General features: G+C 37.2%; 1 protein-coding gene and 1 long non-coding RNA gene across 4 annotated transcripts in view; one reads left to right on the top strand and one right to left on the bottom strand.

The window, feature by feature from the left end:
• LOC150018866 (uncharacterized) overlaps positions 1–16,169 on the bottom strand; it is a 121,318-nt gene that overhangs the window by 73,557 nt on the left and 31,592 nt on the right. The window lies entirely within an intron of this gene.
• LOC150018867 (protein MFI-like) overlaps positions 1–16,169 on the top strand; it is a 50,383-nt gene that overhangs the window by 15,314 nt on the left and 18,900 nt on the right. For 2 of the 3 annotated variants that reach the window (XM_090267877.1, XM_090267876.1), the window contains exons 4-5: positions 3,181–3,234; positions 5,260–5,390. In XM_090267877.1, the coding sequence (XP_090124003.1) occupies positions 3,181–3,234; positions 5,260–5,390 (185 nt within the window). Of the gene's footprint in view, positions 1–3,180; positions 3,235–3,362; positions 3,564–5,259; positions 5,391–16,169 lie in introns of all 3 variants that reach the window. The other variant, XM_090267878.1, reaches the window with a different exon arrangement.

Below are 16,169 nucleotides of genomic sequence, written 5' to 3'. Positions count from 1 at the left end.
GTAAAATCTTGAGACTTTTTATTTAACCCATTTGTTATTTAGAGGTGTGTTGTTTAATTTCCAAGTTTTGGGACTTTCCACTGTCCTTCTGCTATTGATTTCTAGTTTAATTCCCTTGGGGCCTGGGAGCATACTTTGTATCATTTCTGTCCTTTTACACTTGTTAAGTTGTGTTTTATGGCCCAGAGTTCTATCTTGGTAAATGTTTCATGTGGGACTGAGAAGAATGTATATTCTGCTATTGTTGGATGAAGTGTTCAATAAACGTTAGTGAGATCCAGTTATTGATGGTGCTGTTTATGTCCAATTATGGCCTTATTGATTTTCTGTCTGCTAGTCTGTCAATTACTGATGGTGATTCCTCTAGTTGTCCTTGCAGTTCTATTAGTTTTTGCCTTACATATTTTGACACTCTGTTGTTAGGCATATACACATTAGGGATTGCTGTCATGCCTTCTTAGAAAATTGACCACTTTATCATCAAGTAATGTTCCTCTTTATTTCTGATAATTTTCCTTCCTCTGAGTTCAGCTTTGTCTGAAATTAAGATAGCTGCCCAGCTTTCATTTGATTAGTGTTAAAGTGCTATATCTTTCTCCATCCCATTGCTTTTAACCAATCTGTCTTTATATTTAAAGTGGGTTTTTGTAAACAACATATAGTTTGGTCTTATTTTTTATTTATCTGACAGTCTCTGTCTTTTAATTGGTATATTCAGACCATTGATAATTAAGGTGATTACTGATATAGTTTGATCTAACTTGTTAACCATTTCCTAACAGTATTGCCTAAGGGTATTTGTTGTCTTTGTTCTCTTTCTCTCTCTCTCTCTCTCTCTCTCTCTCTCTCTCTCTCTCTCTCTCTCTCTCTCTCTCTCTCTCTCTCTCTCTCTCTCTCCCTCTCTCCTTACTTTGTCTTGCACCCTTTTTGTGCTTTCTCTGGTTTTAATTGAGCATTTTATATTATTATATTTCCTCTTCTCCCTTAGTATATAAATTATACTTCTTTTTAACTTTTTTTGATTGCCTTAGGATTTTCAGTGAACCAATTTACAACTAATCTAAGTCAACCTTTTTTTAGATTTTATTTATTTATTTTAGAGAGGAGGAAGGTAGGGAGAAAGAGAGGGAGAGAAACATTGATGTGCAAGAATAACATCAATCAGTTGCCTCTTACAGGTCCCAACTAGGAACCTGGCCCTCAACCCAGGTGTGTGCCCTAACCAGGAATTAAACTGGCGATTTTTCAGTTTGTGAGATGACACCCAACCCATGGAGCCACACCAGTCAGGACTTTAAGTCCACTTCAAATAACACTGTTACAGTAAATGAAATCTCTCATAAACTTAAAAAACAAAGTCATACTAGAGGGAATGGAACTACCTCAAATATACAAACCCCCACCTTTATTTGAGCCTATATATGGTAGAAGAATAAAGAAGTAAGCTCAAATCTTCCAAAGAATATGACTGAGTTTCACATAGTCTGTCATAGTTGAGGAGAATACATCTGAGAAACAGGAAAACTTAGAAGAGGAGAACCTAGATATGGATTACTAAAACTGCAATTCAGTCTTTACCAAGCTCAATCTCTGATTGGATTGATCTGTCAGCCCCTCCTAACTGACTAAAACAGGAAGGGTAAAACTTCGCGGAGCTGTACATTTAAGATTCACCTATGTTAGTAGAAAAAGGGTATATACATATATACACATATATACACACACGTATATATGTGTGTGGCCTGTTCAGAAAGTATCCAGCTATGTACTATGAAAAAATAGACATTTACTGAGGAAGTTACAAGTTATAAGAAACATTGTACATAGTACAATGACGTCTCAGTCCTCTTCAAAGTAGGCACCTTGGGACCTCACACAGTTCTCCCAGTTGCAGTATAATGTTCCTTCTGCTCTGGGAGCAGAAGCTGCAGAACAAATTTTGCCATGGCACATTTCATGCCAAGATTCTGCTTCCAAATCTCAAACACAATAGTTTTTGGAATCCCTAGATCACCTTCTAGTTCTTGCACTGTCAGTTGCTGATCTTTGATTGCAGTCTGTACACATTCTCAGGTGTTCTGCTTGTTGCACGCCTTCCAGAACGTGGATCACTTTCAACAGATTCTCAACCATCTTTGGAGCATTTGTGCCATACTTTTATTTGCACTGCACTCATTGCATCATCCCTGAAGCTTTCCGAATCATTCAAATAGTTTCCACAGAGGAATATTCAGGCTTAATGCAAAATTTGATGCAGATTCATTGCTCTACTCGCTCAGTCATTTGAATGTGACAGCCACACAGTACACATTCTCACTCAATGGCATCTAATGCCCCCACTGACTAGTACAGCGAAGTCATCATTGTTTATGCATGCACATGCCAGTCCACTCTCCTTGGCTGACAGGTTACATTGATGTCATGCAAATCATTCTTGTTATATTAACAATGGCTGGACTTTTTCCAAACAGACTCATAGATGAAAGTATATATTTTATGTAAGTATATATTTCATGAATTTTATAAATATGTACTTTGAGATCCTGCTATAACACATCTTTTTTCATACTTGAATTATGACCGTATGTATGTATGTATGTATAATTTTTACTCAGGAGAAAATTATGTACAACTAGTATTATTTTTAGGACTTTATGGACTGAACAATTTAAGATAACATCTATTTTTCTCATCTAATTTTGCATTGTCAGGAGACAATGTTGAAACGTCTTCTAATAGAGTACCAAATATTTTTTTCCTATTTTTCCATTTTGTCCAGGGCACTAAAATTTAGAAGACCGATTATATATAATTCTTAAGAAATTTAAGCATCAATTTTTTATTTAGTAAAAGATAGGACAAGATTTACCAATCATAATTATTTTCCTCTGAATTTACCTGTAAGATAATATTTAATATGTAAATCTTATATTTGAGGACTTATTTTAAAGTTTTATGAATAACAAATAATTTGACCTTTATATTTATATATTATATAGAAAGGAAACTTAATTTCATATTATTTTGCCAATTTTCATGTAAGATTTTTACTTATTAAATGTCTATAAGAAATTAAATCTTAAAATGTTTTCTAATTTAAAATAATTATTTGAAGTTTAGTCACTTAATCTACTTCATAAATAATCAATATACACATTGAAAAGTAAAATTTTTTTATAGGCAGAGCTTCTAGATGCTGCTGCTGGCATTCATGTACGGTTCAGATTAGGTGGTGTAAGTATGGATGAATTCTTATTTGTAATTTTAAAGCTTATTTACATGACATTTAAAAGCTGTAACTTTTAGAATGTAAATCATTTTGTAATTAGATTACAATGGTCCTTGAACTTTTCCATCTGCAGGTTAAATTTCCACCTAAAATATATTATAAAATTTTTACTGAGAGACATATTGAAGATCTGTGTGCTAATAGCCCTAGAGATTACACAAAACTTTCAGCAAAATATGCATCTCATATTAAAAGTCAAAATATTCAGGAAGATGATCATAGTGGCTGGTATCATCGTGTAGAAAACAATGGCTGGAGACCTGTTTCTGATAGAGTAAGAGAAAATATTAATAATCTTGAATCCTATGTATTTATAAGCTACTTTGTCTTTTTGAAAATTAATTTTATAATTATCTTTTAAAATAGTAAATCCTAGTAATTTAGCTGATAAAAATTGCCTAAGTTAACTACTCTGGGGTTACTAATAAACTTCAAAACACAGGAATAGCTCTGACCGGGTGGCTCAGTTGTTTGGAATGTCATCCCATAGGTCAGGAGGTGGTGGGTTCGATTCCTGCTTGGGGCACATTCCTGGGTTGCAGGTTTGGTCCCCTCCAGTCAAAGCACATATGAGAGGCAATGAATCAATGTTTCTCTCTCACATTGATGTTTTCCTCCCTCTCTCTCCCTCCCTTCTCCTCTCTCTAAAATCAATAAATATATCCTCAGGTAAGGATGAAGGAAAAAAAGATACAGAAATATATCTTTTTAAATTTACATTTATTTCTACTTTTAGTTTTGATTGAAGCCATTTTAGATACTCCCTGGTACTCAACAATTTACCATTTTTATATAAAAGCAAGTTTGAAAGCGCTGTTGATCCTATATTAATCCTTGGACTAGAAGTGGGAGTTCTTGAAAACAATATGATGTTTTCTCTTACAGAGCTTGGAACAGAAGAGACTAACAGGAAATTACTTGAATTTTTATGGTGTTGGGAAGTTTAACATGTATTCATATTAACTGAACAGAATGATTTTACATATGCATAGTTCCTAATGCATATATGTGATTCAGGAACTTTTGTATAGACACCCATGTTTAATCTCCTTTTTTGGAGACATTTTCTACTTAAGGATATTCATAAACTTACATTTTGTAGATTAACATGATCTGGTTCTATAAAGCTCTACATATCTGTTTATATGGCCTCAAGTATCTTCATCAAATCCTTAATCTCTGATAGATAGGTTATAGAATGTGTTATGTTGAATATACTAAGTATGAAAAGTGAAAATGATCAAGGAATGCATTCATTCATTCAGCAAGCTTTATTGCAAACTGGCCATGTGTCAGGCATTGTGCCAAATGCTAGATATACAACAGTAAATAAGAATAATTGTTCTCCTCAAGTAGTTTGCTTTGTAGTTAGAAAGACATTTAGTAATAAAGATATTTCAGTATAATTCAGTAAATATGTTCTTTAATAGTGGAAAATAAAGAGTGTTGTGGAGAAAAGCAGACTCTCCTTGTGATTTAATGTGTGTGTGGTGGGGGAAGGGGAATGAATCAGAAGTAGGAAAATAGACAGCCAGTTAGGATAAAGTGTCATACAGGGGAAACCACAAACTCTCAGGACATAATGGATACTTATGTGTTCTTGAAGGATGCCTATACTCCTTGAGGATTACAATCTTCAAAAGCCACCAGCACTAAAAGTAGGTCAGGTCTGTTGGTATTCGGAGCTAAAACACTCTTAGAATATGTATATCCATTTATTCATTCATCAAACACTATTGAGAACATCATTACACTAGTACTTTGTCTGTCTTTCTATGACATGTGCCTCCAAAGGCACAATGTGCCATTCACTCATCGCTGAAATTAGAAATACCTTAAAAGAGTCTATCTTATTTTCTGCTTCTATTTTGGCATATTCCTATTGAGCATATAGACGTTCTGTCTATAGTCAGATAACCCCATAATCAGTATTTCAAAATTTTATATATTCATTTTTTATTTCTCAAAAGTTTTGGATGTCCACTGAAGATGTAACGGTGGGAGACAAAAAGGAATGCAAATTTCATTTCTCTAAACTGAAGAGAAGACAAGATATGGAAAAGAGAAGAAAACTTAGAAAAATAGAATGGATGAGGCAAATGTAAGTTGATGAAAGACTTACTAAAGAAGTATATAGTATTTTAAAGATTTTTGTCATTTCTTTTAAAATGTTTTATTGATTATGCTATTACAGTTTCTCAATTTTCCCCCTTTGCCCCCCTCTGCCAGGTACCACCCTTCCCTCTAGAAATCTCCCCCTTAGTTCACGTTCATAAGTTATGCATATAAGTTCATTGGTTTCTCCATTTCCTGTGCTATTCTTGACATTCCCCCTATCTATTTTGTACCTACCAATTATGCTTCTTAATCCCTGCATCTTTTCCTCCATTCTCCCCCTTCCCCCACCCAGCTAAGAACCCTGCAAATGATCTCCATATCTATGATTCTGTTCCTGTTCTGGTTGTTTGCTTAGTTTGTTGTTTTTTAGATTCAGTTATTGATAGTTGTGAATTTGTTGCCTTTTTAATGTTCATAGTTTTGATTTTCTTCTTTTTCTTAAATGTGTCCCTTTAACACTTCATGTAATAATAGCTTGGTGATGATGAACTCCTTTAGTTTTACCTTGTCTGAGAAGCACTTTATCTGCCCTTCCATTATAAATGACAGCTTTGCTGGATAGGGTAATCTTGATTGTAGGTCCTTGCTTTTCATTAATTTGAATACTTCTTGCCTGTTCCCTTCTTGCCTGCAGAGTTTCTTTTGAGAAATCAGCTGATAGTCCCATGGGAATGCCTTTGTCAGTAACTCTCTGCTTTTCTCTTATTGCTTTTAAGAGTCTCTCTTTATTTTAACCTTTGGCATTTTAATTGTGATGTGTTTTGATGTGCTCCTTTTTGGGTTCAACTTGTTTGGGAATCTCAGTGCTTCCTGGACTTGTATGTTTATTTCCTTTGCCAAATCAGGAAAGTTTTCTTTCATTACTTTTTCAAATAAGTTTTCAATTTCTTGCTCTTCCTCTTCTCCTCCTGGCACCCCTATGATTCATATGTTGGTATGTTTAAAGATGTCCCAGAAATTCCTAAGACTAACCTCATTTTTTGAATTATTTTTTTTCTTTCAGCTGTTATGAGTGAATGCTTTTTCCTGCCTTGTGTTCCAACTCATTCATCTGATTCTCTGCTTCATCCTCTCCACTGTTGGTTTCCTATATATTTTTCTTTATTTCACTTAGTATAACCTTCATTTATTCCCTTATGTTTTGCCATATTCGATGAATTCTTTGAGCATTCTGATCACCAGTGTTTTGAACTCTCTGCATCTGATAGGTTGACCTATCCATTTCATTTAGTTCTTTTTCTGGGGTTTTGTTCTGTTCTTTCATTTGAGCCATATTTCGTTGTCTCCTCAATTCAGCAGCCTCCCTGTGTTTGTTTCTGTGTGTTAGGTAGGACAACTTTGACTCCCTGTCTTAGAAAAGGCACCTATAAATTGTGTGGAGCAGAGCCTTATGTAATCGCATGAGTGGGGCAACCCACTTCACCACTTTGAGGCTCTGTGTGGGGAGAGGGCTCAGAGAGGAGACAATGCCACTGCCTGGCTTCTGGACATCTGCCTGGCACTTGTCCCCTTTCCAGTCACTTCACCCACTTCCCGTATGCAACTGGTGCCCTTCCAGCTGTTGCCCTGGTAGTGAATCCCAGAGTGGGTGGGTTTGTGTACATTCTAAGTCCATTCGGGCCCTTTAAACTCCTGAAAATATGGAAGTTTCTTCCACAATCCCAGCCCCCACTGGTTTTTACAGCCAGAAGTTATGGGGATCTATCTTTCCTTCTCTGGAACGCTGGGCTGTGCAGTCTGGCCTGGGGCTGGGATCACTTACAAATCCAAGGCATCCCTACTGATTTTGATCCACCTCACATGAGTGTGGAACTGCCCATTCCACTGCCACTTCCACCTCTCCATGCTACACTGCGTCTCCATGCCTCTCTGTGATTCTGCCCTTCCTACCCATCTGGATGAATGTGGCTTCTTTAAATCCTTGGTTGTCAACCCTATACAACTTGATTTTCTAATAGTTCTTGTTGTTACTTGTTTTGAGATATAGTTGTAATTCTTTCTGGTCACCCAAGGAAGCAACGCATGTCTATCTATGCCTCTGTCTTCACCAGAAGTCCAAGTATTTTAAGTATAATTTTTTTCTATTACTACTAAAATAGCTCTATGTTATTTTTAAAAGAAAATGTAAGGTTACAGTCATATTTTTAAAAATACATAGATCATGCTGTATGATCTTTCTGATGCACTGCTATATTCAGTTTGCTAATATTTTGTTGAGGATTTTAGCATCTATGTTCACTAGGGATATTGGGCTTTAATTTTCTTTCTTTGTAGTGTCTGTGTCTGGTTTTGGAATTAAGATAATACTGGCCTTGTGAAATGAGTTTGGGAGCCTTCCCGCCTTTTGAATGTTTTGAGAAGGAAAGGTGTTAGTTCTTCTTGGGTTGTTAGGTAAAATTCACCTGTGAAGCCATCTGGCACAGGGCATTTGCTGGTTGGTAGCTTTTTGATTACTTTTCAATTTCACTAGGTGTAATCTGTCTATTCAGATTCTCTGATTCTTCCTGATTTATATTTGGAAGTTTCTATATTTCTAGGAATTTATCCATTTTGTCCAGGTTGTCCAGTTTGTTGGCATACAATTGTACATAATATTTTCTTACAACACTTTGTATTTCTTTGGTGTCAGTTGTTATTTTTCCTCTTTCATTTCTGATTTTATTTATTTGGGTCCCTTTTCTTTTTTTCTTGATGAGTCTAGTTAAAGGTTTGTCAATCTTGTTTATCTTTTCGAAGAACTAGCTCTGGGATTCATTGATCTTTTGTATCTTTTTTTTTAACTTTAATTCATCTCCTTCTTCTCTAATATTTATTATTTCCTTCCCTCTACTTACTTTGGGCTTTGTTTGTTACTCTTTTTAAGTTTCTTTAAGTGTGATTTAGATTGTTTATTTGAACTTTTTCTTGTTGTTTGTTTTTTTTTAAGATACACCTGTAATGCTATGAATTTTCCTCTTAGGATTGCTATCCCAGTGTCCCACAGATTTTGGACTGTTTCAAGTTATCTTTTGATTTATTCATTGATCTCATTGTTGACCCATTCACACGTTATTTAGCCTCCACTTCTTTGTGTGTTTTCAGCGTCCTTGTGATTTATTTCTAGTTTCATAGCATTATGGTCAAAGAAGATGCTTGACATAATTTCAATCTTCTTAAACTTATGGAGACTTCTTTTGTGTCCCAATATGTGGTCTATCCTAGAAAACATTCCATGTGCACTTGAAAAATATGTATATTGTGCTTTGGAGTGAAATGCTCTGAAGATATCAACTAAATCCATTTGATCTGGTGTACATTTAAGGCCACTGTCTCCTTATTGATTTTCTTCCTGGAAGATCTATCCACTGAAGTCAAAGGGATATTAAAATCCACAACTATGACTATATTTCTGTTTATCTTTCCTTTTATGTACATCAAGATTTGCTTTACATATTTAGGTTTTCCTATGTTGGGTGCGTAAATGTTTACTAGGGTTATATCCTAGTATTGTTGAATTGTTCCCTTTACAACATTCACAAATCAGTAAATGTGATTCACCACATAAACAAAATGAAGGATAAAAACCACTTGATCACATCAATAGATGCATAAAAAGCTTTTGATAAAATCCAACACCCATTTATGGTCAAAACGCTCAGCAATGTGGGAATATAGGGAACATAAATGAACATAATAAAGGCCATATATGACAAACCTGCTGCCAGCATCATACTCAACAGGCAAAAAATGCACGCATAGCCCTTAAGATCAGAAACAAAACCTCTCTTAAATCACAGTACTGGAATTTCTAGCCACAGCAATGAGACAAGAAGAAGAAATAAAAGGCATCCACATTGGAAAAGAAGAAGTAAAGCTCTCTTTGTTTGCAGATAACATGATACTGTACTAGAGAACTCCAAAGAGTTCACCAAGAAACTACTAGAACTGATAAATTAATTCAGCAAAGTAAGAGAATACAAAATTAATATCCAAAATAAAATTAATATCCAGAAATCAGTTGCATTTTTATGTGCCAATAACAAACTAACAGACAGATAAATTAAGAAAACAATCCCATTCACAATTGCTACAAAAAGAACAAAATATCTAGGAATAAACCTAACCTATGTTCTAAAAGACCTATACATGAAAAATTATAAGACACTGAAGAAAGAAATTGAAGAAGATATAAATAAGTGGAAGCACATACCATGTTCATGGATAGGAAGCATTAACATCATTAAAATGTCCATACTACCCAAAGCAATTTATTTGCTGCCTGGTCAGCTGGGTGACTGGGATCTCTATCATGATCCCTGCCATCCTGACAGTTTTGTGTTTCCCGTTGTTTCCTGGGCGAGGCTGTCACACCTCCTACACTATTGGGGGCAGAGCCCCATGCACTCGTCACTACCAGGTGACCCTTCTCACCATGCTGTGGCGTTTTGTGTGGGGGTGGAGGTCCAAGATGGACTCTTGCTGTTTACTCTCCACTGAGAGACCGGGAGCTTCTTCCTCTGTCCCCATCCCTTCCAGCCTTTGCAGTCTGAGGCAATGGGGGTCTGCCTTCCCTGGCATTGGAATCACAAGCTGACGGGTATAGTCTGCAGCCAGGGGCGCTCCCCAGGTGTTTCTCGCCTCTTTTTAAATATGGATGTCTGTGCTTACTGCCGTCCCACTGCCGTTGCCGCAGCTGCTGCGGCCAGCACAGCTTGACCTCTCCGCCCTGGCTTTGCCCCTCTTACCCGTCTGGACGAGCACCACTTCTTGATAACTTCATCCATGTAGCTTTATTTTCTGGAACTTCTGGTTATTTCTGGTTTTGCAGTGGATGTATTCATTCTTAGTTGTGGAGGGAGACAAAGTGTGTCAGTCTAGGCCTCCATCTTGGCCAGAAGTCCCATAGTTGTTTTAGCCATTTGGGCTGCTTCCATATCTTGGTGATTGTAAATAATGTTGCAAGGAACACAGGGGTGCTTATGCTCTTTTGAATTAGTGTTTTTGGTTCCTTTGGATATATTCCCAGAAGTGGGATCACTAGGTAAAAATGGAGATCCATTTTTATTTTTTTGAGGTCTATCCACACTGTTTTCCACTAGTCTGCATTCCCACTAACTGTGCAAAAGTGTTCCCCCTTCACATCCTCGCCAGCACTTGTTGTTTGTTGATTTATTGATGATAGCCATTCTGACATGTATGAGATGGTATCTCATTGTGCTTTGAATTTGCATTTCTCTTATGATTAGTGATGTTGAGCATTTTTTCATTTATCTATTGGCCATCTGTATGTCCTTTTTGAAGAGTGTCTATTCAGGTCCTTTGTCCACTTTTAAAAATTGGGTTGTATGTTTATTTGGTGTTGAGTTTTTTAAGTACTTTATAAATTTTGGATATTAACCCCTTATCAGGTATATCAGTGTATATGTTTTTACATTCTGTGTGTTGTCTTTTTATTTTGTTGATGATTTCCTTTGCTATGCAAAAACTTTTTAGTTTAATGTAGTCCCATTTGTTATTTTCCTTTTGTTTCCCTTGCCCAAGGAGATATATCACAAAACAATATTACAGATGTGAAAATATATATACAAATAAAAACACCAGCTACAAGCAGGAAGAAAACATTTGCAAAAAATATATATGATAAAAGACTTGTATCTAGAATATTGTTTAAACTCTCAAAACTCAATGATAAGAATACAACCTAATTTAAAAATGGGCAAAGATTTAAACAAACACTGACAATGAAGACATATGGATAGCAAATAAGCACAAATGAACTAATGATGATCATTATTAGTCACTAAGAAAGTGCAAGCTAAAACTATAATGAGATTCTACATTCCCACTGAAATGGCTAAAGTGGTCTGCATATATAAAGAGCAACTGCAAATGATACATCCACTTTGGAAAACAGGCAGTTTTGTTACAAGTTAGTAGTATCTTACAAATTAAATTGTAGGTTATATCACCATTCAGCTTAGCTCTTTCACTCCTTAAGTATTTATCAAAGAGAAATAAAACTTATGTCCACAGAAAGATTGTATGATTGCTCATAACAGCTTTATTTAAAATATCCAAAAACCAGAAACAACCCATATATCCATCAACCCAAATGTCACTGGATAAATAATTGTGATATACCTACACAAAGGAATACTACTCAGCAGTACAAAGGACTGAACTATTGATATCCACAGTCACATGGATGAATCTCAAAGCAATGCTGCTGAATGATGAAACCAGTCAAAAAATGAGAGCACACTACATGATCTCATTACACAAAATTCTAGAAAATACAAATGAATCTAGAGTGAAATAAAGCAGATCAATGGTTGTTTGGAGATAAAGATGGGAGGAAGGAGGGAGAGAAGGATTACTAAGGCACACAAGGAACTTTGGGGGTTGATGATGTATTCATTTTTTTTATTGTGGTGATAGATTTATAAGTGTATATGTATGAGGGGGGACCCGAAAACAGAATTTACTTATAAAAAATTGTGTATTTATTCGTACATGTTTAAACCCCAGTCACCTTCAAAGTACTCTCTGTTGGATGCAATACACTTATTTAGTTGTTTTTTCCACTGCTCAAAACAGTTTTTGAATTCATCAATTTTGATATCTTTTAGTGCATCTGCCATTTTTTGTTTCACCTCTTCCACATCAGCAAAAATGTTTCCCTTTAAGGACTTTTTTCATCCAGAGAAACAAAAAAAATGTCACTGAGGGGGAGAGCAATCGGGTGAATAAGAAGGATGCAGCATGGGCGTCATGCCATTTTTGATCAAAAACTGAATACTCAGTGAGGTGTGGGCAGGTGTACTCGTAAATCACCCATCATGAAATGGGCAAACATGTTGAAAGAGTCTTCAAAAAAAAATTCACTGAAGCTGAATACAGCTTCTCACAACAACATTACATGGTACACTGATACAGATGGGTTCCTAGGACACTCATCTAGTGGGGGAAGCCTGTACCACAAAGGGCCTGCCCTCCAGAAGATAATTCCATTTGGAGGGGGTGTCCTCCCTCCTATGTTAAAACAATTTAGGTTGTACAGTTTAAATATGTGTTTAATGTACATCAACCATACTTCAATAAAGTTATTTAAATTTTTAAAAATAACATGTGCAGAGAATCACAACATCTTCATGAAGTAGTCCTTCATCTTCTGTAGTTGCAGGGTGAGTTGGGAGCAACCCAGGAGCTGATTGCAAGGGTCACAGAATTACAGTGCCTGAAGTGCAACCAAATACTTAACTCTGTCAGGTCTTGTGCACTAAGGTAAGGGCACTAGTGGGGAAGAAGTGGAACCCTGAGACCTGGAATGGGGATATTTGGGCTGATATGGTAAGACTGAGAACCTTAAACCTTCAAATATCCCTATTGGTGGAAGGAAGCCCTTCCTCCCCATTTTTTTTAGCTATATTTTATTGATTATATTGTCACAATAGTTCCATTTTTTCCCTTTTGCTCCCCTCTGCCCAGCACACCTCTCCCCCAGCAATGCCCCCCATCCCGCCAGTCCATGCCCATGGGTCATGCATACAAGCTCTCTGGTTTCTCCCTTTCCTATATTATTATTGTTTTTTAAATTATTATAAAAAAATAACAACCCCCCCCGACTTGAAACCCTTTATAATCTTATAGAGGACAATGGGCGATGGTCTCCTGCTCCTCTAGCTGCTTCAAGCTGGACATGGTTATCATCCTATCTACCCTTGGGTCCAGAATTCCCTAATATGAGTCAGGCTGTGGAGGTGAGGGTGGCCTTCCCACATGGGGAAGGATCTTGCAGACTCCAGGTCAGTTGGCTGTCCCTGGATAACGGAGTGCTTGGTTTAACAGGCTGGCATCCTTGTTGTATTCTGGGGACAACGTATTTGGCAACACGGTTAAAAGTCATCATTCAGTCCATAACCACTAGATGACAAAAGGCAGGTATTAATTTTTCAATGTCTCCCATTAGGGAAAAAAGAAGGGTTTCTTTGGAGGAAGGTGTGCCAGGCACGTCATACCTGTCCAAAAGTCTTTTGCCCACTATACTTAGCTCGGGCTGAGGGAAATATTTTAGGTTTCCCCCCTCTCAGACCTCTGGGTCCTTTCTGTCCAAGCCATTAGGATAGAAAAGAGAAACCCATTTTAAGGTGGAGCCCAAAGACCACCCCATTTTTCACCAACCCAGCCATTTGGTTCAGCAAAACCGTTGAGTCTCAGGAGGTAGCGATGCAGACAGGATTAAGTGAGGCCTATACGTACAATCACTCAGGTAATAAGATCCTAGGCTTATGCCTTTTGAAAACAGAAAACACATGTTAATTTATGCAACCTAACCCATAAACCAGTCTCTAAATCTGTAAGACTGTCTTATTGGAAAGACATCCAGTTGCAAGGCATTTGACATTCTTCATGCCTGTAAATTAAGCATCTTTGATGATGCCACAGACATAGTTTAACTTACAAATGAAAGAAAACTTCAAATGAACAGAAACTTTAAAGATGGTTAGCTGCACTACTTTATAGTCTACCACCGAGCATTGTGATTTTTTTTTAATCACGATTTTTCTCCCTAAGATTACCCTCCTTGTCATTAAAGGGACTGCATTAGGTTCATTTTTAATTTACCTTGTTCATTTGCATAAACACAACAAGAGCAGCAAATGATCACTTATGATCTTTAGTTTTGCTTTGCTGGAACTTACACAAGGAACATTTAGGGTAACTTTCAGTCTGCCCTTCAGGGCACGGAAGCTGAGCCACATACCTGCCATTCAGCCTTGCCTCTAAACACCTGTCTTTTACAAGTCCTTCAGGTTTTCCATTGTGCCTTAAGGTTGCTTCTAGCCATCTTTCAGGAAAGCAACCTTCATTCCTTCCCTGGAGAGATCGCCATGGACCGCACATCCAACCTAGGTACCAGGCCTTTTTTCTCATGGGCTTTTGTTACCTTCTAAGGTCACCCTTGGTTCCTCAGGGATTTTTGGTAACAACCAGAGCCCAAGCATGTCTCATTTAGGCATGACATTCCAGTCTAAGTCTTGGTCAACAAAAACCTCTATTATCAACTGGTCTTATTAGTTTCATGCAAAGAACCTTATGTCATTACTTACTTCTTCAGGATGCCAAATTCTGGAGGGATCAGGTAGGCAGAAAAATATACAGAGTGAAGGAAAATCCTTGTCCTTCTAATATTCACTAAAATTGCATTTCCAGTCTTTATATATATTTTTCCCCACTAAAAATTTGTTTGTTTGTTCTTCTCTTTCAATGACTGCACCTGGTGCATTTACTTTGCACATTTATGCTGATTCTCCCTAGGGGTCCCCCCTGTTTCTCATGGCCTACAGCCACATTGAGAGTTGTAGCTCTGAGAAGTCCAGACAGAGAGGTTCAAGGTCTACTCCAGGAGGAGATGTCTTATAAACCAAGAGTTACAAAAATTTTCCAATTTATATTGACAGGAGCTTCAAAAGCATGTGTGAGAGTGGGTTCTAAAGTCTTTAGATATAGAGTTAATCAGGCTGAATTTATTGATATGGCCACACTTACTTGGGATTATGGATTTAATATGTTGGCTTGAGTGCCTAGAAATGATGTTCATAGTCTGTTAGGTTGACTTATCAAAGCCTGACCTCAACCAAAGTTCTACAGTTACAAAATGCCTGAACTTTTCTGTACACTGTAGAAAAAGGATTTCTAAAGGCTCTGGGGAATGTATGTGCTTGTGTGTATTAGGTGCAATCTAGTCAGCCCCCCACTAGCTGTAACTTCCAGGATGCCCCAAAAGATACATTCTTAATTAAGTCACTAAGAAATCAGGGGATGAGCAGAGTTCTTGATGAACTCTGTGGTGGCTGTCCTTTATAGACTGGAGGTGACAATGGGGAAAGGTGATGGAATTGGTTCCTTAGTTCACTGGGCATAATGGAACATTGAAGTGATGAAGGTCAGGTAATGACACAAATTGCAGCTAAGCTTTCTTTAATGGAGCAAATCAACTCAGCCCCTGGCACCTGATATGCTGCTACTGACCAGGCAAATGTGCTCTTTCTCATCCCAGCCAGTAAGCGAAAAAGAGAAACAGTTTGCATTTACATGGAGAGAATAATGTATCTTTACAGCTTCCTCTCAGAGTTATGTAACATCTTCTGATCTTGTCCCTAGGGGCTTGCACATCTCAGTTCCCACAGAACACCAATCTTGTTCATTATACTGGTGAGCAGAACATAACAACTTCCTGGATAACTTAATGGGACAAATTCACTCTGAAAGGAGGGAGATAAACACTTTTAAAAGTTAGGGGTTTGCTGAGTAGCCGAAGTTTATAAATATTTGGGGGTAGCCTTCTAAAGTGAGAGACAAGCTACTGTAGTTTATATCATTCACCTTGAAGACACACAACACTTAGCGTCTATGGATTTGGGAGGTAAAACATGCCACATTTGGGCATGGTGCTCCAATTTATTTACTAGGTGACCTAATAAGGCTACCATACTCCAAGAGGTCCACAATGTGGTCAAGCTGCCCTACTACTTGGGCTGTATGGCCCAACAGTCCCAACAGTATTGGACATGTCTGTGGCAGACAACATAATGCAGGATGTAGTTCATAAAGAGTCCCAATAGGAGGATCACAGCACAGACTTCATCTGTCCAAACTATTCTCCATTTGAACATTCGTTCCCAGCTAGCTACTGGGCCCTGGGAGAGACTTTATGCTTTACAATAAGGTACTAAGTGCTATGTGATTTTGAGCTCACCAGGGTTTTCTTTAATCTATTAAA

Source organism: Furipterus horrens, unplaced genomic scaffold, assembly GCF_987537825.1.
Source record: "Furipterus horrens unplaced genomic scaffold, mFurHor1.1.pri manual_scaffold_2, whole genome shotgun sequence".
In the NCBI taxonomy this organism is placed as follows: domain Eukaryota; kingdom Metazoa; phylum Chordata; class Mammalia; order Chiroptera; family Furipteridae; genus Furipterus; species Furipterus horrens.
Note: the sequence above shows the minus strand (reverse complement) of the source record. Positions and strands in the feature narration are given on the sequence as shown.